This window comes from Carcharodon carcharias, chromosome 22 (assembly GCF_017639515.1).
Source record: "Carcharodon carcharias isolate sCarCar2 chromosome 22, sCarCar2.pri, whole genome shotgun sequence".
Lineage (NCBI taxonomy): Eukaryota > Metazoa > Chordata > Chondrichthyes > Lamniformes > Lamnidae > Carcharodon > Carcharodon carcharias.
The window spans coordinates 20748890-20776320 of record NC_054488.1 but is presented as its reverse complement, the minus strand read 5'-3'; the positions used below and the strand labels follow the sequence as shown (position 1 = coordinate 20776320).

Below are 27431 nucleotides of genomic sequence, written 5' to 3'. Positions count from 1 at the left end.
GGAGATTACAGAGATGGGGAGGGGTGAAGTCATGGAGGGATTTGAAAACAAGAATGAGAGTTTTAAAGTAAAGATGTTGCTTGACCAGGAGCCAAGTAAGTCAGCGAGCACAGGAGTGGTAGGTAACTGGACTTGGCACAAATTGAGACATGGACAGCAGAGTGTTGGATGACCTCAAGTTTACAGAGGGTAGAATGTGGGAGGCCGGCCAGGAGTGCATTGGAATAGTCAGATCTAGAGGTAACAAAGGCATGAATGATGTTAAGAGCAGCAGATAGTGAAGCAGGGACGAAGCCAGGCAATGCTATGCAGATAGGGATAGACAGTCTTAGTTTTGGCACAAATATGAGGTTGGAAGCACATCTCAAGATCAAATGTGACACCATTGTTTCAAACAGACTCGCTTAATCTCAGACTGTTGCCAGGGAGAGAGATGTAGTAAATAGCTAGGGAACGAAGTTTGAACTGGGCACCAAAAACAATGGCTTCAGTTTTCCCAATATTTAATTGGAGGAAGTTTCTGCTCATCCAGAACTGGATGTCAGATAAGCAGTCTGATAATTTAGCAGCAGTGGAGGAATGGAGAGAGTTGGTGATGAGGTGGAGCTGGATGTTATCAGTGTATGTATGAAAAATAACACTATTTTTGGATGATATCACTGAGGGACAGCATGCAGGTGAGAAATTAAGGTCAAGGATAGATCCTTGAGGGACACCAGAGGTAATTATGCAGGAGCAGGAAGAGAAGCCAATACAAATAAAACTCTGGTTATGATTGAATAGATAAGAATGAAACCACCTGAGAGCAGTCCCACCCACACCCAGCTGGGTGACAGTGGGGAAGGGTTGGAGGACGATGCTATGGTCAACTGTGTCAAAGGCTGAAGACAGGCTGAGAAGGGCAAGAGGGGAAAGTTTACCTTTGTCAGTGTCATATAGGACATCATTTGGGCCTTTGACAAGAGCCATTTCTGGACCTTGGTAGGGACGGAAACCTAATTGGAGAGATTCAAACATGGATTCCGGAGAAGATGAGCATGGATTTGGGAGGTGACAACATATTCAAGGGCTTTGGAGAGGAAAGGGAAGTAGTAAATGAGTAGTAGTTTGCAAGGATGGTTGGGTCAAGGGTTGTTGTTTTTTTCAGGTGGGGGATGATGATAGCCGATTTAAAAAAGAGGGACAACATGTGAAGAGAGAAAACAGTTAACAGTATTGGCTAACTTAGGTGATCAGTAGTTTAGTGGGAATAGGATTGAGTGAAGTAGGTCTCACAGATAAGATGAGCTCGGAAGAGCATGAGGCAAGATAGGAGCGAAACCAGAGAAAGATGCAAATTCAGGGTTAGTGCAAAGGGGAAACTTTAGAAGGTGTGTGTCCTGGTGGGCTAGTGGAAGGGAGGGACACAGCAGAGGCAGTTGATCAAATGCTCTCGAACTTAGTGAGAAATAAGTCCATGAGCTCCTTGCAATTGTTGGAGGTGAGGTTGGAGGAAATAGCGGAGAGGGGTTTAAGAAAATGGTTTGTAGCATAGAAAAGAAGCCGAGGTTTGTCTTTGCATTCCACGATGATCCTGGAATAGATCACAACTGATAGAGCAGATCACAACTGGGCCTGATAATGCTTTATGTGGTTCAACCAGTCATGGTGATGGATAGCTAAACCAGTTGTCCGCCACATCCTTTCAAGTTTGTGTTCCTTGGACTTAAGGGAGTGGAGGTGAGAACCGTACCAGGGGAATGATCGGTGAGAGAGAGAGATCAAGTAATGATTTCATTGAGACTAGGGCATCAAAGGTGGAAATGGCACGGTTGAGCAAATCAATAGCTGCAGTAACATTGTGGCATATTTTTTGAGCTCTGACCTAATATGTCCTTATATGGCCCGGTGTTATATTTTGTTTTATAATGCTCTTGTGAAGCCACTTTGGACATTTCATTATGTTAAAGGCACCATATAAATATAAATTGCTGTTAGTAGTAAACAGTCAAGTTGTTTACATACATTTGATAGGATGGATACAGAGAAACTGGAAGTGCAGATCTTCCTCCCATTCATGCTGCTAAAACTGAGACTATTATAACTGGGAAGATTGAATGGACTGCCTTTTTCTCTAGAAAAGAGAAAGCTGAGGTGTGACCTAATGGAGTTCTTTCAGGTTATGAAAGGTTTGATAGATTGATTGAGAGAATACTGGGGTTTGGTGGGGGGTGGAGGAGGTGTGGATCTGAAAACTAGGGGTCATTACAAAAAGATTACCTAGGCACAGAGACAGACCATTCGGCCTAATCAGTCCATGCCGATGTTTATGCTCCACTCGAGCTGCCTGCCATCTTTTCCCATCTAAATCTATCATTTTAATCATCAATTCCTTTCTTTAGTATATGCTTGTCTAGCTTTTCCCTTTGGTAGAAAGGTAGTATGCAGATACAGCAGGTTATAAGGAAGGTAAATGGAATTTTGGCAGTTATTGCTATAAAAATAGGGAAGAGTTGTTGCAACTGTTCAAGGCATTGGTGAGACCACACCTGGAATACTGTGCACAATTTTGGTCCCCTTACTTGAGGAAGGATGTAGTTGCATTGGAGGCGGTTCAGAGGTGGTTCATTCCAGAGATGCGGGGTTTGTTGTATGATGAGAGGTTGAGCATTTTAGGCCTATACTCGCTAGAGTTTAGAAGGATGAGAGGAGATCTAATTGAGGTATATAAGATGCTAAAGGGGATAGACAAAGTAGACATGGAGTGGATGTTTCCCCTTGTGGGGCATTCTAGAAAGAGAGGCCATAGTTTTAGGCTAAGGGCTAGCAGAGATGAGGAGGAATTACTTTTCCTAAAGGGTCGTGAATCTGTGGAATTCACTCCCTCGAGTGCAGTGGATGCCGGGACGCTGAATAAATTTGAGGAGATAGACAGATTTTTAATTAGTAATGGGTTGAAAGGTTATGGGGAGAGGGTGGGAAATTGGAGTTGAGGCCAAAATTAGATTAGCCATGATCATATTGAATAGCGGGGCAGGCTTGAGGGGCTGAATTGCATAATCCTGCTAGTTCTTATGTTTATGTTCTTAGTGTGTCCATATTCTCGCCACTCTTTAGGTGAAGAAGCTTCTTCTGAATTCCCTATTGGATTTCTTAGTGATTATCTTTTATTGATGCTCTCTAGTTATGCTCTTCCTCACAAGAGGAAACATTCTGTCTGTAACATAAATATAAGATTCCATTCCATTCTATGAGTGCTTTGCCCGAAGGCAGATTCTTGACTAATTTTCTGCTGATGCTTCACCCTTGGCAGTTTTTGTCAGTATTAGTTTGCCATTGTTTTCCATTCTAGGGGCAGGGCGGGGAGCCAAGACCCAAGTCTACTTAAGCCAGAACGGGAACCAAACCTGCGTTGTTGGCATTATTCTGAACCACACACTGGCTGACCAAGCTAACCAACCCCAAATTTAGGGCATAAACAGGAAAGTGCCATAAAAACTCAGCAGGTCTAGCAGCATCTATGGAGAGAGAAAGAGAGTTAACATTTCGAGTCCAATATGACTCCTTTCTTTCAAAGAGTAGTCATATTGGACACAACATGTTAACTTTCTTTCTCTCTCCACAGATGCTGCCAGACCACCTAAGTTTTTCTTGCACTTTCTGGTTTTATTTCAGATCTCCAGCATCCACAGTATTTTGCTTTTATTTGACCCAAACGTAGGATAGTTACTGTTAGATTCAGCAGAGACTTCAAAAGGATCCCTTTCACCCAGAGAATGATGAGAATGGGGGACTTGCTGCCAAAAGGTGTTGTCGTGAAAACCGTCCTCCGGCCGCTAGAGGCGCGGTAGCAGGCGCCACCTCCCTGATTCTGGCAATGCTGCAATTCCTGGGCTACGGGAGCCGTTTATCCCTTTGCCTTCGCCAGCTGGCTGCTTCAGCCTGGACTGCTGCGGCGAGCAGGCCGAGGGGTTTGACAGCGGTGGTTGCACAACGAAGGTAAAGTGAGCGCTGAGGGAAAGTCAAAGCTCCCACCGAAAGGAGGCTCCCTTGAAGGGGCGGGCGGCAGGGTTTTATTTCGAACAGACGGACGCTTACTTTGCACCACTGTTGTTTGGGATTCGCGATGCCTGTCGGGAATTGTAGTCCCTCGCTTCCGTTCCCAGTGGGAATTGCGGAGGGGTGCAGGGAGGAGGACTGCAACTCCCGGCGAGCCTTGCGCTAGGGTCACGCCCCTTTGTTTACTCACACTGCAGAGCTGACAGGTGGGTTTGATGCAGCATTTCCTCTTGAGCAGAGGGGGCTGAGAAGGTATTTTATCAATAGTCTTGCTTTACTTACTTTTAAGCTAAAACTTCTCGATATATACAAGATGGTTATGAGTCCCCTGATTTGTAATCTGTTAGTTCCTTTGAAGCTTTATAACTTTAGTCAGTGGGTGATTATTGTTTGTACTCCTTCCAAAAGGAGGCATTTCTCAGATGAATCTCATTTTGTTTGATATTAAGGGAATTTTTCTAATTGGTAATAAATATGATAGAACTTAATGCAATCCAATGAAATTCTGATTTATTTTGATTGGTGTCTGTTAGGGTGAATATTAAATAATGTATTTGTGCAGGTTATTGTGTATCTACATTAACTTTTCCAAACCCGGAGCACTGAATAAAGCGTTTCTAGCCAGGGCACTGCTTGGCAGGGATGTTCTAGAATAATATTTTTCCTATAGGTAATGGAACGGGTAGAATCATAGAATCGTTGCAGCCATTTGACCCATCATGTCCATACTGGCTTTCCTAAGGAGCAGTTCACATATTGCAGCTCCCCTATCTTCTCCCCACATCACTGCACATTCCTCCCTGTCTGATATTCAGAAAATTCAGAAAAAGGCCACTCTGCCCACCATGTCTGTGCTGGCTGAAAAATGAGCCACCCAGCCTAATCCCATTTTCCAGCACTTGGTCCTTAGTCCTGGAGGTTACTGGACTTCAGTGCAGATTCAGACGCCTTTTAAAATGAGTTGAGGGTTTCTGCCTCTACCACCCTTTCAGGCAGTGAGTTCGAGACCCTTGCCTCCCATTAGCTGAAAAAACCTTTCCTTATCTCCCCTCTAATCCTTCTCCCAGTCACTTTAAGTCTGTACTCCCTAGTCACTGACCTCTCTGCTAAGGGAAACAGGTCCTTCCCATCCACACTATCCAGGCCCCTCACAACCTTGTACACCTCAATCAAATCTCCCCTCAGCCTCCTCTTTTCCAAGGAAAACAACTTCAACCTAGCCAATCTTTCTTCACAGCACAATTTTCCAGTCCTGGCAACATCCTTGTAAATCTCTCTAGATCATCTCCAGTGCAATTATATCCTTTCTGTAACGAGGTGACCAGAACTGCATGCAGCACTCAAGTTGTGACCTAACTAGTGTTTTATATAGCTCCAGCATAAGCTTCCTGCTCTTATATTCTATTCTTCGACTAATAAAGGTAAGTATTCCATATGCCTTTTCAACCACCTTTTCAACTTGCCATGTTACTTTCAGGGATCTGTGGATGTGCACTGCAAGTTCCCTCACTTCTTGTACACCTCTCAGCATCCTCCCATATGTTGTGTATTCCTTTGCCTTCCCAAGTGCACCATCTCACACTTCTCCAGGTTGAATTCCATTTACCACTTTAATGCCCACCTGACCAATCCATTGATGTCTTCCTGTAGTCCATAGCTTCCCTCCTCACTATCAACCACATGGCCAATTTTTGTGTCGCCTCAACTAGAAGTTGATATTGTTCAAGTGGGGGAGGCAGAATTGTGTTTAAAGTTTTGAGACAACTACCTGGCGTTTCAAACTCTGCTTGTTTTATGGAATTGGAAAAGCATTAGTTTTTTCTAGGAACTCGATCCTTTAGGGGACTATGTTGCAGCAATGCTAGAAATGTTATGTTCAGAAGCACCAACTAATGGCAGGATAAACTTTAAAAGTGTATTCTTTCACGGAATATAGTGAAAAGGCCAGCATTTATTGCCCATCCCTATTTGCCCTTGAGAAGGCACTGATGTGCTGACATCTTGAACCACTGTAGACCATGTGGTGAAGGTGCTCTCACAGTAATATTGGGGAGGGAGTTTGAGGATTTTGATTCAACGATGCTGAAGGAACGCCATTATATTTCCAAGTCAGGACGGCGTGTGGCTTGGAGAGGATCTTGTAGGATCCCATGCACTTGCTGCCCTTGTCCTCCTAAGTGGTAGAGGTCATGGCTTTGGAAGGTGCAGCTGAAGGAGCATTACTGAACTGCTGCAGTGCATCTTGTGCATAGTACATACTGTTGCCACTGTATATTGGTGATGGAGGGAGTGAATATTTAATGTGGTGGAGAGAGTACTAATCAAAAGGCTGCTTTGTTCTGGATGTGTTGGGTTTCCTTAGTGTTGTTGCACCTGCAGTCATCCAGCTAACTGGAGAGTATTCATTTGTGCTCCTGACTTTAACCTTGTGGGACTTGGAGAGGCTTTGGGAGGTCAGGAGGTGATTTACTTGCTGCACTATACTCAGCCTCTGACGTACTCTTGTAGCCACAGTAATTCTGATCACTGGTGACCTGAGGCTGCTGATGGTGAAGAACTTGACAATGGTAATGCTATTGAATGTGATTGGAACGTGGCTAGGTTCTGTCATAAGACCATAAGACGTAGGAGCAGAAATTAGGCCATTCGGACCATCGAGTCTGCTCTGCCATTCAATCATGGCTGATAAGTTTCTCAACCCCATTCTCTTGCCTTCTCCCCGTAACTTTTGATCCCCTTACCAACCAAGAACCTATCTATCTCGGTCTTAAATACACTCAATGACCTGGCCTCCACAGCCTTCTGTGGCAATGAATTCCATAGTTTCACTACTCTCTGGCTAAAGAAGTTTCTCCTCATCTCTGTTTTAAAAGGTCTTCCCTTTACTCTGAGGCTGTGCCCTTGGGTCCTAGTCTCTCCTACTAATGGAAACATCTTCCCTACATCCACTCTATCCAGGCCTTTCAGTATTCTGTAAGTTTCAATCAGATCCCCTCTCATCCTTCTGAACTCCATCGAATATAGACCCAGAGTCCTCAAATGTTCCTCATATGTTAAGCCTTTCATTCCTGGGATCATTCTCATGAACCTCCTCTGGACTCTCTCCAGGGCCAGCACATCCTTCCTGAGATACGGGGCCCAAAATTGCGCACAATATTCTAAATGTGGTCTGACCAGAGCCTTATAAAGCCTCAGCAGCACATCCCTACTTTTATATTCCAGTCCTCTCGAAATAAATGCCAACATTGCATTTGTCTTCCTAACTGCTGACTCAACCTGCAAGTTAACCTTAAGAGAATCCTGGACTAGGACTCCCAAGTCCCTTTGCACTCCAGATTTCTGAATTCTCTCCCCAATTAGAAAATAGTCTGTGCCTCTATTCTTCCTATAAAGTGCATGACCTCACACTTCCCCACATTGTATTCCATCTGCCACTTCTTTGCCCATTCTCCTAACCTGTCTAAATCCTTCTACAGCCTCCCCACCTCTTCAATACTACCTGTCCCTCCATCTATCATCTGCAAACACAGCCAGAATGCCCTCAGTTCCTTCATCTAGATCATTAATGTATAAAGTGAAAAGTTGTGGTCCCATCACTGACCCTTGCAGAACTCCACTAGTCACCGGCAGCCATTCTGAGAAGGACCCCCTTATCCCCACTCTCTGCCTCCTGCCAGACAGCCAATCTTCTATCCATGCTAGTACCTTGCCTCTAACACCATGGGCTCTTATCTTACTGAGCAGCCTTCTGTGTGGCACCTTGTCAAAGGCCTTCTGGAAGTCCAAGTAGATAACATCCATTGGCTGTCCTTTGTCTAACCTACTCGTTACCTTCTCAAAGAATTCTAACAGATTTTTCAGGCATGTCCTCCCCTTGATGAAACCATGCTGACTTTGCCCTATTTTACCATGCACTTCCAATAATTCTGAAATCTCATCCTTAATAACAGACTCTAAAATCTTACCAACGACTGAGGTCAGGCTAATCTGCCTGTAATTTCCCGTCTTTTGCCTCACTCCCTTCTTAAGCAGAGGGGGTTACATTAGCGATTTTCCAGTCCTCTGGGACCCTCCCAGACTGGAGTGATTCCTGAAAGATCACCACTACCACCTCCACTATCTCCTTCAGAACTCTGGGGTGTAATCCATCTGGTCCAGGTGATTTATCCACCTTCAGACCTTTAAGTTTTCCTATCACCTTCTCCTTGGTAATGGGCACCATACTCACCTCTGCCCCCCGACTCTCTTGAACTTTGGGAATGTTACTCATGTCTTCAATCGTGAAGACTGGCAAAGTACCTATTCAGTTCCTCCGCCATTTCTTTGTTCCCCACTACTACTTCTCCAGCGTCATTTCCCAGCAGCCCAATGTCCCCTTTTGCCTCTCTCTTACCCTTTATATATCTTAAATAAACTCTTGCAATCTTCTTTTATATTACTGGCTAGTTTACCCTCATATTTAATCTTCTCCCTCCTTATTTCTTTTTTGGTTGTCCTCTGTTGGCCTTTGTAGGCTTCCCAATCCCCTGGTTTCTCACTGCTCTTCGCCGCATTGTATGCTTTCTCTTTAGCTTTTATGCTGTCCCTGATTTCCCTTGTCAGCCATGTTGCCTCGTCCTCCCTTTAGTATGCTTCTTCTTCCTAGGGATGAATTTTTGGTGTACTCCCAGAAACTCTTGCCATTGCTATTCCACTGTCTTTCCTGCTAGGCTCATCTCCCAGTCAATTCTAGCCAGCTCCTCCCTCATGCCTCTGTAGTTGCCTTTATTCAACTGTAATACCATTACATCTGATTCCAGCTTTTTCCTCTCAAATTGCAGGGTAAATTCTATCATATTAAGGTCACTTCCTCCTGAGGGTTCCTTCACCTTAAGCTTCGCTACTTTCCCTAGTGGGCTTTACCACAAGCTGCTCCAAAAAGCCATCCTGTAGACAGTCCACAAATTCCTTTTCTTGGTATCCACTACCAACCTGATTTTCCATATTGGGATGGTAATTTTTTTTGGCACTTATTTGTGATTCTGGGGATTTCTAGCTTGTTAAGGGTCTGACCAGGCTTTTCCATCCTCAGAAACAGTCATTCAGAGAGATTTACTAACTCACTTGAGGGGTTAAGTGTTTCTGCCAGGGAGGTCAGTGTGTCCTCAGCATATGGCTTGCAGCTCTTGCATACTCACTGACCCTCGCACAGTAAAGATATTTCCACGTACAAAAAATGGCCCAATCGGGGGATGGCACAAACTACTCCACAGCAATTAGTTACAGGTAATGTTAGGTGCTCTGATGCTGTGAAATAAGCTACGTTCTTAGTTTTTCAGTCACCCTTCCAAAATTCAGGGGCAAAATGTTCTTGGGTCATTTTAAAGGTTTACATTAACGGTTCGAGGCTATTGGGCAGTAGATGCTATAGAAAGGATTGAATCAGGCCAAGAAATTGTAGGATTTTACCTTATCCAAGTACACAGAAGTATTTTGAGAGACCTTGACCCTCAGCGCTGAGCACATCCATCTTAGAGAAACAGTTCAGGGTTATCATTAAGTTAAGGGAAACCCATAGGAAGTACCTTATGCGCTCCCAGTTCAAATTTCTGTCATTTGATTTGATCTCAGCCTTCACAGTTTATATTAAGTCCCCTTACTAGTTGCAGCCTTCATGCAGCATGCAAGCAACAACAAATTGCATTTATATAGTTAATGTCTTTAGAGTAGGAAGATGTCCCAAGGCACATCAGGTGCGATATCAAACAACATATGACACTGAGCCACATCAGATGTTGGGACAGGTGATCAAAGGCTTGGTCAAAGGGATAGTTTTAGCGTTGTAAATCTGGAGACAGAAGTAGATCAGCGGAGCCATTTAGAGAGGGAATTTCAGAACTTGGGGCCAAGGCAGCTGAAGGTATGGTCACCAATGGTGCAGTAATGAAAGTTGGAAACGCACGTGAGGTCAGAATCAGAGTAGTGCAGATATCACGGAGGCTTGCTGGGCTGGAGAAGATACAGAGATAAGGAAGGCGAGTCCATGAAGGGATTTGAAAACAACGCCAAAAAAATTAAAATCAAGGTGTTGCTTAATCGGTTGTCAGTGTAGATCAGTGAGCCCAGGGGTGACGGATAAATGAGAGATGTTGCGAATTAGGACAAGGGCAGCAAAGTTCTGGATCAGCATTATGCCTGGATAGGGGGCTGATGAGTAACTTATAGTAAATTGTCCAGTCAGTTCCGAAGATCCTTCCATTGTTGTGACACCTAAGATTTGTGAAAGATTTGCTCTGTTCTTGCAGATCAGATATATTTTGATTTAATTTTGTTAACAAAAATACATATTCATAGAACGTTACAGCACAGGAAGGAAGCATTTGGCCCATCATGCCTCTGCTTGGCTCTTTGAAAGAATCATCCTGTTCTGCCCGGTAGAGAAGAGATACTGAAACAGTTGATTTGGTTGTCCACATGGGGCAGCATGTTCCAAAATAATTTTGTAGGCGTTATTGGGGATGGGGGTGGGGAGTGATATGAAGAGACTGAATCCACCGGAACACTGGTAAGAGTGGAACCTGGAGAGAATAGTACCGTGGGATGGATGGGGGAAATTGGAATGGTTGCTAACATTGAAGATGCAAAGTGGTAAAGGAGAGGCAGTGAGTTAAAGCTACATGTGATGTGACTGGGTGCTTGAACTAATTTTGGTGCTGTGTGTAAGTCAGAAACCAGATCGGAGGGGCTCGAGTAGGGAGATGTGACCATGTAGGTGCATAATAATGCGAAGTTCAGGGAGCCTCCTCAAAGTGAATTCTTTGAGTCATTTGTTCCCTACTCTAAACTTTTACACTTCCTTCTGGTAATCTGCCTCTCCCTCTTATAAAGTGCTGTGTGAAGAGCGCAATAGAAATGCACATAAGTTAGTTGCTGGTGGTATGTTTTTTGTGTTATGTGTTTTGCGTATATTGTGTTAAGTCCCTGAAGTCTGACAGGTGAGTGACAGTTACTGTTAATCTCCCATCATATTTTTGGGGGTTTTCATGCTAAATATTTTCTCGGGAATGAATGTCACTGATCAGCTCTATAAACAGACCATGTGTCTCCTACAATCCTGAGTGTGCCTTTATCTGTTCCTTCTTTGATCCTGACTGCGCCTTTATCTGTCCAGTAACAAGATGGCATAACCTCAAAAAATTAGTGCTAGGCCACAAAGGGTGCCCTCACACAAACGGTAATAGAAATCTAGAACTTTTTGAAATGGCTGGGGCCAGTAGAAAAAATCAAAATTGAGGTTGATAGATTTTTGTTGGGCAAGATATTATGGGCTACAGAACCAGGGCAGACAGATGGAGTTGAGATTCAGATTAGCCATGTTCTAATTGAATGGCTGAACATGTTTGAGGGGCTGAATGGCCTGCTCTGTTCTTTTGTGTCTAGGGAAATGATAATGAGATCCAGGGATCACAACAAGAGTGAGCACCAGTTTCAGGCAGAATGTCACCTGCAACCAAGCAATGCTTCTTCCTTCAAAACAGGCTGAATGCACACACTCACCAGCCTGAGACTAGATTCTAAACAAACACAGTTTCAGTAAAATAGGTAAATTAACAGTGTACAGTATAAAACAACGAGTTGTGCATTTCACTAGTCCCCTCAGCTCAAAAACAATAAAAATGGCACTAAATTTCTTTCAATACATAGGCAGTAAAAGAGAAGTTCATGTCTTACACTGTGGAACATGCTATAGTTTCAAACTGGCTGAACATCTCTGGTGGCCAGCACAATCTTAGAGAATTGGCTGCAGTGCTTTGTTACTGGACTAGTAACCCAAGAGACCTGGGTCAGAGAATCAGAGAATCTCAGCAGTTTGAGAGTTTGAATTCAGTTTGTTTTTAAATTCATTCCTAGGATATGGATGTCACTGGCACAGCCAACGTTTGTTGCCCATCCTTAATTGTCCTTGTGAAGGTAGTAGTAGGCCACCCTCTTGAATAAAATAAATAAGCGTGAAATAAAAATCTGGTACCAGTAAAAGTGACCATGAAGCTCTCAGATTGTTGTAGAAACCCAACTGGTTCAGTAATGTCTTTTGGGGAACCTGTTATTCTTACTAGGTCTGGCCTATATATTTTTCCAGTCCACATCAGTGTGTCGTTGGCTCTTAACTGCTCACTGGCATTGCCTAGCAAGGCACTCAGTTGTATCAAATAGAAGAAGGCTTACCACCATCTTTTCTGAGAAACTCGGGATGGGCAATAGGTTTTGGACTTGCCAGCAATGCCCAGCTCCTAGAATGAGTGAAGAAAGTATGTATTTGCCAGCTGGAAAGATAAGGTACAAACACTAGGATGCAAAATGGTCAGTGGACTGTCCACCTGGAACCTCCACAATAGCATATGGTCACCAAGTATATCATCATTTATCACCCTTGGAAGATATATTGAAACAAAAGGCTTTCTTGTAATCAACAGCTCTTCACAAATTCTCATTTACTTGGAATATTACTCTAAATGCAACTACCACTTTCAGTCAAGTATGGCGACGTGGTAGCCTGATTGGCAGAAATTGTTCTGAGCTAATTGAATTGGGGAACAAACTCAAACCTATCATAGATACCTTCTCAAATTCTTATTTTTGTGGGAGTTGAGTCAAGCTGCATTATAATATAACTTGGGATGTAACAAAAATAACTTTGTGGCTTGAATCAGATATTTGCTAACTTCAATCGTTTTGAAGATGGACAAAGTGAATAGTCATAAGGCTTGTTACAAATTGATTAGCTGCTTCACTTCACAGCGAGGTGAACATACAGCACACAAAATTAGTCTATGAAAAAGTAATGGAAAGATTCTGAAATGTAACCATCTAAAGCTTCTTAGGAACAATAGCGGCAATATAGATAGGGAGAGTGCAGTAGCCCCTATATCGTAGTTGGGTAGTGGTGGGGGTCGGGTGGAAGTTCTCTGAGTTTTGGACAGGAAAGCTGAAAGCCAGGTTCTATGGGGAGAGATCTGATGGGAGTGGATTGGGGGGGGGCATGGTTATGATCCCAGGGAAAAGGCTAGCTTGTGCGGGGAGGGGTGGGGGAGGAGAGACATTGCTGCTCCTCCTGGCCTATAAAGCAATGCTGTAATGACACTTAGCTTCACCCAAAAGCTGTCCTCACCTGCCTTCAGCTGTTGACTTTCCCATGGCCTGGTTAAATTTGTAAGGCAGGTTAAATGCACTTAGTTATAATATTCAAAAGGACAACCTGCCCCTCGCACCCCTTTTAAATCTGAAAGTGGACGGCTTGGAGTTGGGCTTGAGATTTAAATAAAAAAGTAACATCTCATCCAACCCCACTACACCTGTTCTGGGGTGGGTGGGGGGGTTAAAATTCACCCTAATGCATTGGAACTAACTAATTTTGTGTTCTAAACTGCCATGCAATATCCTTCCATCCTGCAGAAAATGGCTGGCCTTGGCTGTTCTTAAACCTGTATGTCTCCAGTCTTTTTAAACTACTCACATACTGCTTCCTGTAAAGGAGATGCAGGAACAGAGAGAAGGACCTTGGTGTATATGTACAAAAGTAATTGAAGGTGGTAGGGCATGTTGAGAGAGCAGTTAACAAAGCATTTAGTATCGTAGACTTTATGAATAGGGGCATTGAGTGCAAGAGTAAGGAGGTCATGTTGAACTTTTATAAGACACTAGTTAAGCCTCACCTGCAGTGCTGCATTCAGTTCTGGGCGCCATACTTGAGGAAAGATGTGAAGACACTGGAGAGAGTATAGAGGAGATTCACAAGTCTGATTCTCGGGATGAAGAACTGTAGCTAAGAGGATAGATTGGAGAGTTTGGGACTGTTTTCCTCAGCGAAAAGAAGGCTGAGAAGAGACTTGATAGAGGTATTCAAGATCCTGAGGGGTATGGACATGGTAAATAGTGAGAAACTGTTCCCACTCAAGGGAGCATCAAGAACTAGAGGGCACAGATTAAAAATAATTGGCAGAAGGAGTAAAAGTGATGTGAGGAAAACATTTTTCACCCAGAGGGTGGTTGGAGTCTGGAACTAACTTCCTGAGAGGGTGCTGGAGGCAAGTTCGATCGAGGTATTCAAAAAGGAATTGGATTGCTATCTGAAAAGAAAGAATGGGCATGGTTACGGGGGTAAGGCAGGGGAGTGGGACTAGGTAGAATGCTTTTTCAGTGAGCCAGTGCAGACTCGATGGGCTAAATGGCCGCCTCCTGCCCTGTAAAGATTCTGTGATTTCTAGAAACAAGGAACCCAAAGTTTTATAAAGGCAAAAATATATTCCTGTTCAACTTTCTGAGGTACACACATTGATTGCTGGCTCTTCATTACATCATGTAATCTGGGTCCACTCTGGGCATGTTTCAGACATTATCAAGCATTAATATACAGAACAGAATCTTCATTTTGCCTCCAGTTAGCAAATTATGTTACAGTCACATGCACTTGGTTTATAATTGGTTGCTGAGTATAAGTCACGGACACATTTTTATTTGAACCAACAGGAACTATCCCAACAGAAGACTTATAAAGGCGGTGTTTGTAACCATGGCTACAGGCGGCAGTGATGGGCCACCACGTTTGTCGGGCCCAAAGCCGAAGCCAAAGCAGCACACGAACCGATTGATCCATGAGAAGTCCCCTTATCTGTTGCAGCATGCACACAATCCTGTAGACTGGTGATTACCTGACCTTTTATAAGACCTTTCTGAAACACAAGGGAGATTGCTATGTTTGAAAATCTGATCTGAATGCCTGGTAGTTTATTCTGTAATTTATTTATGATTGTTATGTATATCAGGATTGAGCTGATTGGCCTTCTATAATGTTTCTATGGATCAAACCTTTTTCTATTCACTCCCATTGAATAGAGTGCCAATGGATCAAACTCCTTCCCATTCTCCGACTGCTTAAAATTGAGCTAACTCTCATTCTGTAATATTCCCAATCCAAGATTTTATTTATTGCTTTTTGGGGTGAGAGCGTCACTAGCTCGGCCATTATTTATTGCCCATCCTTAATTGCCTGGAGACTCCTCATCATCTTGATGAGCTGAATGTCCTTTTCTCTGGATTTTCTTATTTGTCTTGAAATTGTTGTTGCTTGACAGTTTGCGTCAGTGGTGCGGGCAAGCTGCTGAGTTTTAACGAGTAATAAATCTTTCTATAAAGTCGCCTGGTAATTTAGCTGCTCACCCATTGATACCTGTTGAGATATGAAACTTGCTCCAGCTACACTGTTTCAAGTAAATTAAAGCAATGATGGTGTGTTGGGGTATAGTGAACTTTGTATGACAGCTATATTCCTGATGATTTTCTGGTCTAACTTCTATTTTATTAAAGGCATTTATTCCGTTGTAAATATTCTGGGTCTGACTGGATCTGTAGAGAGAGAATAGATTTAATGTTTCTGGTCAGTTGTTAGAACAAAAAAATCATCAACCTGAAATGTTAACTTTGTTTTCATTTCCACAGATGCTGCCTGACCTGCCAAGTGCCTCCAGCCTTTTCTATTTTTATTTCAGATTTCTAGCATCTGCAGAATTGCAGCATAGTGAGCTGTTCCCTAGCTCTCTGCTGGTGACCCTAAGGGAGCGGAGCACATAAGGGGTTTGAGAAGGACAGTTCTTCTGACTGGTCCTTCCCCTCCTCCTGCCCTCTATGTAGGCAAGTTTCTGCCTCAGTGAAAGGGAGCACAACAGGGGGAGGGGAGGGAGCTTCGGAGTATCACAGCCGAGCCTGATGCTGTCCTCATCTGACATCCACAAATTGCACTCTCTGGTAGGAGTTATTTCTAAATCAGGAGCCAGAATCTTGACTGATTCTTCATCCCTACTTTGGACCCCAGGCCATTTGTGGCACTTCAGTTATCACTGTGGCAGATACTGGATTGAATCTGGAACTTCATGGTCCTTATGATACTGTAATGCACTGAGTTGCTTACTGAGCAACTGAGAGAGCCTTCTGCCTCATTGCCTCTTTTCCACTTTCTCCATGTGGGCCAGTGCAGGTGATGACCTGTTCTGTGGCTTCTAATGCACACAAGGTATGGTGGATGAATACAGCTCCTTTTTTATGTTGAGAACAAATTGAAATAGGACCAAAGGCAATTTTTTAAATTCTTTTACGAGCTGTGGGCCTCGTTGGCTAAACCAGCATTTATTGTCCATCCCTAATTACCCTTGAGAAGATGGTGGTGAGTTACTTTCTTGAACCGCTACAGTCCTTGTGGTGTAGGTACACCCCCAGTGTTGTGAGGGAGTTCCAGGATTTTGACCCAACGACAGTGAAGGAACAGCAATAACACCAATTCAAGATAGTGTGTGGCTTGGAGAGGAACTTGCAGGTTGTGGTTTTCCCATGGCTCTGCTACCCTTGTCTTTCTACGTGGTAGAGGTTGTGGGTTTGGAAGGTGCTGTCAAAAGAGCCTTGTTGAGTTGCTGCAGTGCACCCTTGTAGATGGTACACACTGCTGCCACTGTGCATCGGTGTCGGAGGGAATACATGTTTAACATGGTGGATGGAGTGCTAATCAAACTGGCACCCCATTTACCAAGCGAAAAAGCCCAAGGTCCCCCTTGTTTGCCTTCTGGTTGTCACATGAAAGAACATTGTTGAATAGCACTATTGACTAATCTTGGTGGTCAATCTCTATAATTTAGTCCACAACAGATCTAGACATGAGAGCAAAACCCCAGTAGTTGTGAACTTTGGGAACCACAGGCCCAAAAACATCTGTTCCTTGCAAGCATGCGACACTCATCATATCATGTCTCAAATTACTCACACATAGTATCCTAAAATATAATTTTCATAGTTTTATAGTAATTGTGTTTTAATTGCCTAGGTATCCATGGGGAGAAGAAGCATTTGCCAAAGCGAAGGAAGAAGACAAGCCAATCTTTCTGTCAGGTACAGCATGGGCACGTTACTTTCGGCATCTGTTTTCCCCTCCGTATCTCCAGTCTGTTACCCCTTTTAGTTTAATCTTTAAGACATGAGCTCTGAAATTCTAGCAGGGTTCTCCTAAGGTTTCCAAGACCCCTTGCATTACCTGGGCGTCTCCCATATTTGAGGATAGACCTCCTGGCTGCTGCAGCTAGCAATCCGGGAGGAGAAAGCTTCGGTCAGCGGAGCTCACCGTTGTTACTACCATGTCCGCTTAGACCTTAGTTGTCATCTCCATTACTGCTGCCTTTGGTCAGAGAGGGGAGAGCAAGAACAGAAGTCAGCTGGGTGCAAAAACAGAATTACCTGGAAAAACTCAGCAGGTCTGGCAGCATCGGCGGAGAAGAAAAGAGTTGACGTTTCGAATCCTCATAATCCTTCAACAGAACTTGAAGGGTCATGAGGACTCGAAAAGTCAACTCTTTTCTTCTCCGCCGATGCTGCCAGACTTGCTGAGTTTTTCCAGGTAATTCTGTTTTTGTTTTGGATTTCCAGCATCTGCAGTTTTTTGTTTTTATCTTTTTGTCAGCTGGGTGTCTTTGTTATATTTTTGCATTCTCAGAATTTTTGTGAGGAGCTTTTTATTTGATGATTTCTAAGACAAGATTGAGGATATGCAAACTTTCAAAAGTGCTTAAAGTCTAAGAGTGACTGGGGGGCTTTTACCATTTAATTTCAGAATGAATGTGTCAGTTCTGAGAGTTGATTTATTTATTGAGCTAAAGTTGCAGTGATTCAAACAGGAAATATTAAATAACAAAGAGAAAATCCCCAGCTGTACTTCTTTGGCTTTTTTAATTGTAAATTTGCCAGAAATGACAGGATTGCTCAAGCGTGAACAGGCAGAGTAGCAGAAAACTAAGCCAGTGCTGAAGTAATTCTGTGTGTTTCTCCCATAACAGTGGAAGAGTTGAAAAAAAATTGAGGTGATGAATAATTTAAACCTTATTTTTTTTCTCTGCATTTACTGAAACTAATTAATATTTTCTGAAAACATAAATATTAATTTCTTCTATTAATTAATAATCAGTGATTAGCAGTGGATTCCACTGGAGTCTGCATTACTGTGAAGCTTAAAGTTAAGAGATTGTTTGGCAGCATAGAATGCTGTAAGAATTGCAGGTTTGTGATGGGTAGTATGGAATTTTGTGTCTGGAGTGTAATGGTTTATGTATAATTACTGCATTTGTATTAAAGGTTTCCTTTGGGTTGCAGCAGTTGATGCTAGAGTGAAAGCTTATCTGCCTTGATAAGAGAGTCAAAGGGTGTAGAGGGTAGACAGCAAAGTAGAGTTGAGGCCACAATCAGATCAGCCATGATCTTATCAAATGGCGGAGTAGGCTTGAGGAATTGAATGCCTACACCTCCTAATTTGTATGCTTTACTGAGATTATATCCATTTTAAGTTCTGATGTATCTAGTGTTAAGTCAATTTCATGCCTGAGGTTTGTGCTCATGCTCTTTCTTCACCCGCTCGCAGAGAGCCTCCTGGCTCTCAGAACTTCTTGCATGACATGCAAAACCACGAGTAAAGGCACTCAACTACAGAGGACCCATCCTTTGTAAGATGAATGTTATATCGTTTTCAATTGCAGTAAAGTGCCTCAGCACCAGACATCTTGTCACCAGACACCTCATGATCAGACCTCTGGGGATATGTCTAGGCAGAGTTGGAAAACCTAAGTTTTGTCACCCTATTGTTATAAGTGTGGCAGAGCCCATATGGAAACACTGTAAATGGCTGACAAAGGCCTGCTCCCTGGGTGTTTGCTAGTATCCGGTTGGAGATACAGTGGGAGAGCTGAAAAACCTGCTTGGAATTGTAGGGCCACTGACTTTTGCTGAGGTACAGCTCCACATATTTTACATAGGGAAAGCAATGAAACAGGGCAAGGCACGTGGTGCAGAATGTTACCAAGATTAAAAAGAATTGGGGAGGAGATTTGGTCACTCAAGAAGTCATGAAAAGGAAATAAGAAAGACTTTTTACCTTTCTCGAGTGCAGGATATCTTTAAGTGCTTCACAGCCACAAACTTTAATGAAAGAATAACCAGATAACCTGTTTTAATAATGTGGTTGAGGGATAAATCTGATGGACGACATCTCTGACAGTGCAGCACTTCCTCAGTAATGCACGAGCATGTCAGCCTGGACTTTGTGCTCAGGTTTCTGGGCTAGAGCTTGAAAGCATAACTTTTGACTCAGAAGCTGTCCACTGGGTTACTGCTGACACCATTTGGTTGTCAAGGCTAGTGGATTGGAGGAAGATAGGAAACCTGAGGAAGTTGATGAGTCCCATGTTTCAAAGTCTGACAGTGAGTGAAAGTCAAAGTCTGTGTGATGAATGTTAATGTTAACATAGTGAGCAAGTAGAATGTGGTATTTACAGTTTAGAATTGGAAAGCCCAGAGGATTACTGACCAGAGTAGTTTCAATAACATTGGAGAAGGAGTAAGGTTACATCAGAGAGAGGGAGGTGAGGAAGGGTAGGGTGGGTGAGGGACGATAGAAGAGGAACTGGAGATTTTGTGTTCCCCAACTGAGCCTCCTCAGTTATGGCAGTGACATTCTGTCTTGGATAAAACAGGGCTTAATGTCAAGGGAAAGGTAAGTGCTTTGGCACAAAAGAGAAAGAAACTGAGCTTCTTGCAGACACTTTTACTGATGGAGCAGGAAGTGAAACCAAAAATGTCAGAAGGTGAAGGGAAATGAAAGGTGGAGCCATCATGGGTAACTGGAGGTAGAAGGAGACCTGAAAAAAACTTTTATGGGAGGTTCGAAAGAAACCAAGTTCTCGTTAACCTATTGAAAGGCATGGAAGGAATTAAGAGAGGCTGATTCAGCCATTTTATGACAGGATTTATGAACAGAGGGTTAGAAGATAAGTGAAAATGTAATAGAGTGGGAGAGAGGATGTAGTCCTGCAGCACCTTTGAGTTGGTGAAATAAGTATCAGATATGAGTATCACTACAGAGAGCTTTCAGAGGAAATCAAGTATCCTGTGATAGGTTCTTACTGCCATCCTGGTGAGTTTGGCAAAATCAGAAGAGTTTGGGCTAAAGTATGGGCCCTTCCTCAGTTGTGCTCACTTGAGTTATTCACTGGATCAATATTCTAAACCAATAGGGACACTTGATTTCATTTTAAAGAAATACTTCAGGGTTAGTTCCTACTTCAATTTCACCTTGAGGCATTTCTTTTACTGAACAATGTTCTTTCCATTTAACTCACCGTGAGATAACTGGCCTCCCAGTTATTATTTGCTTTCATCTTTTTGTGGAAAGTATTGGGGCTAAGATTGTAACCTACTTTCTCTCCTTCCTTCACTATGTACCATTTCTGATTAAAAATTGGGGAGGGCTGGTGGGGAAAGTGAAATGTATCATCTCTAATCAAAAGAGTGAGAAGCTCTGTCTACATTTTCTACTAGCATGTGTAAGGAAACAGCTTGGGTTCTCATGTCTTAAGACCCTTCTCTTCTTCCGCTCCATTTCAGGACTTTTTCCTTCAGTGTCAATGAAGAAGCACTGTATGTATGTCCAATTCATTCTTTCCTCTGGTTTTCTCCTCTTCCAGTTGGTTACTCTACATGTCATTGGTGCCATGTAATGGAGCGGGAATCGTTTGAAAATGAAGAGATTGGCAAAATAATGAACGAGAATTTTGTTTGCATCAAGGTTGACCGTGAGGAGCGACCGGATGTTGATAAAGTTTACATGACGTTTGTCCAGGTGAGCGTGTTGCTTAATGAAATCACTAGATTCCCCGCACCTTGCATTTAAACCCTTTAGCCAGTAAATGCAAGGGCTGCATCAGTAGACAATCAGGAAGTAACATCAAATGCCTTGTTCTCAGCTACCTGCTTCAATGTACCAAACACCAGCACTGTTATTTAATTAACATTTAAGAAGTTTTTCACATTAACTCAGTTTCTGGGCAGTTAGATAGCAGGCCATTTGGTGCGCAGGCTGCCTTGGGATCTTTTATGCCCACTTAACAGTCAGACAAGGACTGCAGTTTAATGTCACCTCTGAAAGGTTGCACCTCTGACAATACTGCACTGATTGCCAGTGTACATTTGTCTTTGAGTCCTGAGCCCATGCGCTTCACTCATGGTTGCAGGTACTACCTTCAAGCCAAGCTGACAATTACTTTCCATGATCGCATGGGAGAAAAATCAAATTCCACACCTTATGATTGCCCTGTACCTGACTGCCCATCTTTGAGATAGTGCCATGGGATGTGTTGCATCCACCCGAGATGGCAGACAGGACCTTTGTTTAATGTCTTTTTTGAAAGCTAGCAACTTGGACAGTGCAGCACTCCCTTGGTACTGCATTGGAGTGTCAGCCTAGATTTTGTGCTCAAGTCTCTGGAGTGCGACTTGTATCCGTTACCTGCTGACTCAGAAGTGAGGGTGCTACCCTGAGCCACAGCTGACAGACATTGGAAGAGATGTGGGAGTGTCAGTAGTCTGCTTGCCTGTGTGATCCCAACATTGACAAACAAATGTAATAAAGTATAAAGTCCCTTTCAGTTGTTCTTCAGCTCTCAGCTCCCATTGTGTGACTCTCTCACAATCCATGCCTATAACATGAACCTAATATATTGCATCCAGCCCATTTTTCACTGGGTCTGCATGGCTTACATCACTTTTACTAGGACATTATAAACAAGTAGCTACCATTCATCTCAGTAGTGATATATGGCCATGATCATCAATGACTTCTCAAAACTTCCGTACCACCTGCAAGACACCAGTCTGAAGAAGAACACGGCTTTTCCCTGGTGTCCTGGTCAACGTTTCCCCCTGAGAAATCAGATCTGGTCACTTTATTTCTGTTGGGGACGCTTGCTCTGTGAAAAATTGACTGCTGCATTTCCTACAGTCCAACAGTGATTATGCTTCAAAAGTACTTAATCAGTTGTAGAGTGCTTTAGCACCTCCTGAGATCATTAAAGATGTTATATATATCCAAATCTTTGCTTTTGTTTTAAAGCCTTTCTTTGTGCAGTGTTGAAAGCTTTTAATGAGAAGTGTGAAGTTTGACTGAGCAGAATCTGGCTTGCTTTCCATTAGTACGACTCTTCCAGAGGAGCTATAATGATTCCTGTTTCCTTCCTTTTGGTCGCAGGCAACAAGTGGAGGAGGCGGCTGGCCAATGAGTGTGTGGTTGACCCCAGACCTCAAGCCTTTTGTTGGAGGGACTTACTTCCCACCTGAAGATGGTTTCCACCGAGTCGGGTTTAAGACGGTGTTGAAGAACCTGGCTGAGCAGGTATGGTATTCATTGCTGTTAAATGGTGTGTTGAATAGGGTGATCCGACAACTTTTGAATCCTTGGATATGTTTCTTTTAGGTAGGGGTTATAAGGGTTATAGATGGAGTAGATGGAGCTGAGGTACAGATCATAGAACCATAGAACAGTTACAGCAAGAAGGAGGCCATTTGGCCCATCTTGTCCATGCCAGCCTGAGGACACCCGGGTGCCCTTTCTAATGCCACCATCCTGCACCCGGCCCATAATCCTGCAGCTTACAGCTTTAAAAGAGTTTAAAGTTTCTGCCTCTACCACCAACTTGGGCAGCGAATTCCAGACACCCACTACCCTCTGCATAAAAAAGTTCTTCCTCATGTCCCCCTTACACCTTCTGCCACTTATCTTGAATCTATGTCCCATGATTCTAGAATTTTCCATCGAGGGAAACAATTTTATCCTGTCCACTCTATTTATTCCCCTCATAATTTTGTACACCTCAATCAAGTCACCTCAGCCTTCTTTGTTCTAAGGAAAATAACCCCAACCTATCCAATCTCTCCTCGTAGCTACATTTTTCTAACCCTGGCAACATTCTTGTAAACCTCCTTTGCACGCTTTCCAGAGCTATTACGTCCTTCCTGTAATGTGACCAGAACCGCACACAATACTCCAGTTGTGGCCTCACTAGTGTTTTATACAATTCCAACATTATATCCTTATTCTTATATTTAGTACCTCTGCCAGTAAAGGAGAGCATTCCAAAAGCCTTCTTTACAACCTTGTCTACTTGAATTGCTGCCTTCAGGGACCTGTGTTCTTGTACGCCAAGATCTCTCACTTCATCTACTCCTCTTAGTATATTCCCATTTATTTTGTAATCCCTGTAACTGTTTGACCTCCCTAAATGTATGACCTCACACTTCTCTAAGTTAAAATCCGTCTGCCACTTTACCGCCCACTCCGCCAACCCATCTATATCGTTTTGGAGATTATGGCTATCCTCTACACTATCCACTACTCGGCCAATCCGGAACACCACTTGAGACAACTTTCCATTCGCGAGGGCGTCCATTGACCATTACCCTTTGTTTCCTGTTACAAAGCCAACCTTTTATCCAGTTTGCCACATTACCCTGAATCCCATGGGCTTTTTATTTCCTGACCAATCTGTTATGTGGGACCTTGTCAAATGCCTTGCTAAAATCCATGTACCCAACATCCACTGCACGACCTTCATCAACCCTTCTTGTCACTTCCTCAAAGAATTCAATCAAATTTGTTAGGCAAGACCTTCCTTTAACAAATCCATGCTGACCATCCCTGATTAGTCCATGCCTTTCCACATGACAGTTAATCCTATCTCTCAGGATTGATTCCACTAATTTGCTCACCAGTGATGTAAGACTAACTGGCCTATAATTGCTTGGCATTTCCTTTGATCCCTTTTTAAACAATGGAACTACTTGCATTTCTCCAGTCCTCCGGTACCTCCCCTGTATCTAGTGAAGATTGGAAAATCATCCTCAGAGCATCTGCTATCTCCTCCCTGACTTCCTTCAGCAGCCTCGGAAACAATTCCTCTAGCCCTGGTGACTTATCAACTTTCAAGGATTTCAACCTTTTCAGCTTCCTCTCCATTTATGACTATTCCATCCAATATCTCGCAGTGTTTCTCCTGGAATACTATATCTACATCCTCCCTTTCCTTTGTAAACATGGAGTCAAAATATTCATTCAAAACCCTTCCCACAGCCTCTGCATCTACACACAAGTTTCCATCTTCAGCTCTGATAGGTCCCACTTTTTCGTTAACTAACCTTTTAGCATTAATGTATTGGTAAAACATCTTTGGGTTAGCTTTAACTTTACTTGCTGATCTTTTTTCATGCCCTCTCTTTGACTTCTTTATTTCCTTTTTACTTCCTATATTAGTCTAGGCTATCTGCAGTGCTTAGTTCTTTGTGCCTATCGTACACTTTCTTTTTCTATTTGATCTTCCCCTGTATTCCTCTAGACAACCGGTGGGGTCTAGATTTGGCAGTACCACTCTTATTTTTGTAGCGGACATGTCTACTTTGTACAATTAGGATCTTGCTTTTAAGTGCTTCCCACTGGTTTTCCGCTATTTTATCCTCCAGCAGTGATGTCCAGTCCATCTCAGCCAAGTCCCTTCTCATTTCTGCAAAATTTGCCTTCCCCCAGTTCAAGACATTTACCCCTGCCTTATCTCTGTCCTTTTCCATGGTAATGCTAAATCTAACTGAATTGTGATCACTGTCCCTGATATGGTCGCCAACTGTCACTTCACCCACTTGCCCCTCTTCGTTCCCCAAGACTAGGTCTAGAATTGCATCTCCTCTCGTTGGGTTTGTCAATAATTGGTTGAAAACATTTTCCTGGACACACTGCATGAATTTTTCTCCCTCAGTGCTCCTTATATTGTTTGAATCCCAGTTGATATTAGGATAGTTGAAGTCTCCTACTATTATTGCCCTTTTGTTCTTACAAGCAGAAATTTGCCGACATATTTGTTCTTCTATCTCCCTTTCACTATTTGGGGGTCTGTAGTATACTCCCAGTAGTGTGACTGCCCCTTTTTTATTTCTAAGATCAATCCATAAAGCCTTGTTTGTTGACTCATTTAGTATGTCATCCCTTCTCACAACTGGAATTGATTCTTTAACCATTAGTGCTACCCCCTCCTTTTTTATCTCCTACTCTATCGTGTCTGAAGACTCTATAACCAAAGATATTAGGCCAGTTTTGTCCCTCCTTTAGCCAGGTCTCCGCTATAGCAATGACATCCTGCTGCCATGTGTCTACCTGTGCCCTTAACTGATCTACCTTGTTTGTAATACTCCTTGCATTGAAGTGTAAACAGTTTAACCCCGTCAATTTCCCTTGCTGGACACTTTGTAAACTTTGCTTCTCCTGTAACTCCATGTCTATCACAACGTCCCTAGCTAATGTTCTACCTCCATTTTTCTGATCTGAATCTGACCTATCTGATCCTACTTCTGGGATCCCATCTCCCTGCCACACTGGTTTAAATAGTCCCCAACAGAACTAGCAAAAGCCCCCGCAAGGACACTGGTCCCAGCTCTGCTTGGGTGCAGCCTGTTCGGTTTGTACAGACCCCACCTTCCCCAGAACCGGTCCCAGTGCCTCAAGAATCTGAATCCCTCCCGGCTACACCATCTCTCCAGCCACGTGTTCATTTGGTCTATCCTCTTATTCCTGCTCTCGCTAGCACATGGAACTGGGAGTAATCCTGAGGTTACTACATTTGAGATCTTGCATTTTAATTTATCTCACAACTCCGTGTACTGAGCTTGCAGGTCCTCATCCCTTAGTTTACCTATGTCGTTGGTACCAATGTGTATCACGACCACTGGCTGCATACCTTCCTTCCCTAGAATATCCTGCAGTTGCTCTGTGACATCCTGGACCCTGGCACCAGGGAGGCAACATACCATCCTTGATTCACGTTTGCAGCTACAGAAGCATCTGTCTGTGCCCCTAACTATTGAATCCCCTATCACTATAGCCCTGCCAATTGTTTTCCTTCTGCCCCTCTGAGCAGCAGAGCCACCCACGGTGCCGTGAACTTGGCTGTTGCTACTTTCCCCTGAGAAGCCACCCCCCACAACAGTATCCAAAGTGGTATATTTGTTAGAGAAGGGTTGACCACAGGGGACTCCTGCACTACCTTCCTGAGTCTTTTCTGTTCCAGATGGTCACCCATTCTCTTTCTGCCTGTGTAATTCTCTTTCTGCATGTGTAACAGTGATCTATTGAATGACTCAAAGGACTAAATAACCACCTTTTCTCCCTGTGCTCCTCTGTCCTGGTAAGGATATATAACATTAGATGGGTACACTGGAGTTTTGCTTCCTTTATCTGTGTGCGGAGTGGGGTAGGTTTGCAAATGTAGTGTCGGGATGATTGGACGTGGTCGATGCAACAAATAGTTTGAGACAACTGAGGTCGGTTAAGTTTGGCAGGGGGGTGGTGAGGTGGAGCAAAGAGAAAGTGTAACTTATGGGAAAACCTATTTATTATATATTCTTCATCGTAAAGAAAGAATTTAATTCTGGTTTAATTAAGGTTGCATAAACTTCACTTATTGCTGGGACACTAACCATTAGCAGTCCCCAGCAAGAGGCTCATTTTTAGCCAGTGTTTACTTTCTGGGTTTCAGAATATATGTTTTGTTTAACCTCCGGCCCAGAGGCTTGCTAAGCCATTAGAGAAATAGTTTGAATTTTGAAGTTTGTTCATGTTCTAAATATATGCTCTAGTGGAAGAGAAACCGGAGTGAGCTAACCGAACGCAGCAGCAAGATCCTGGCAGCGCTGCAGAAGGGGGTAGCGGTGGGTGCTAACAAGGAAGCAATGCCCCCACCATGTCCTCAGGTGATGGAGAGATGCTTCCAGCAGCTGGCTCATTCCTATGATGATGAATATGGAGGGTTCCGTGAGTCTCCGAAATTCCCTTCACCGGGTGAGAAACATAGGCTAGATTAAAAATATGTTCATTGTCTTTAGATGGTCACAGAAACAGCAACTTGCATTTATACAGCATTTTAAATATTCCAAGGCTCTTCACAGGAGCATAATAAGACAAAAGTTTGTGATACTCTGCCACAGAAGGAGATATTAGGACAGGTGACCAAAATGGCTATCAGTGATAGAGCAAAGCAAGTGGCGGCTGTACAAGAGACTAGAGCTTGAGGAACTTAGAGTCCCCTGAGGGTTGTAGAGCTGGAGGAGGTTACGGAGATAGGGAGGTAAAGATCATGCAGGGATCTGAATCGGAGGATAAGAATTTCCAGATTGGAGAATTACTGGTGGAGGTGACATAACTCACATTGGAGAATATGATTACCATGATGATTATCATGATGTAAAATGTCCTGGACTTTTGTGCTCAGCTCTACTTTTGCACTTTGAGCAGCACATCCAGTGCTCAGTAGTTAGTGAAAGGGGGGAAGAACTGTTAAGTTGTGATGCTCTGGCCATAGAGCAGACTTAATGGACCACCTTGCCTTTTCCTGCTCATCAATGTTTTGTATGTTTGTGTGTTTTAAAGATGGCCTAAGGAGTAAAGGGAAGTGGAGGGATGGGGTTTAGAGAGGAAATCTCAGAGATTGGGGCTTCGATGGCTGAAAGCATTAACCAGG

At 43.3% G+C, this 27431-nt stretch overlaps 1 protein-coding gene across 4 annotated transcripts in view; it reads left to right on the top strand.

The window, feature by feature from the left end:
• Positions 1 to 3849: 3849 nt before the first annotated feature.
• The window catches only part of spata20 (spermatogenesis associated 20), a 380734-nt gene continuing 357152 nt past the window's right edge, over positions 3850 to 27431 (top strand). For 2 of the 4 annotated variants that reach the window (XM_041217280.1, XM_041217281.1), the window contains exons 1-6: positions 3850 to 3978; positions 14545 to 14718; positions 16886 to 16950; positions 20565 to 20719; positions 22124 to 22267; positions 26551 to 26752. In XM_041217280.1, the coding sequence (XP_041073214.1) occupies positions 3857 to 3978; positions 14545 to 14718; positions 16886 to 16950; positions 20565 to 20719; positions 22124 to 22267; positions 26551 to 26752 (862 nt within the window). In that variant the 5' untranslated portion in view covers positions 3850 to 3856. Of the gene's footprint in view, positions 3979 to 4141; positions 4291 to 14544; positions 14719 to 16885; positions 16951 to 20564; positions 20720 to 22123; positions 22268 to 26550; positions 26753 to 27431 lie in introns of those variants that run through there. The other 2 variants (XM_041217283.1, XM_041217282.1) reach the window with 2 other exon arrangements.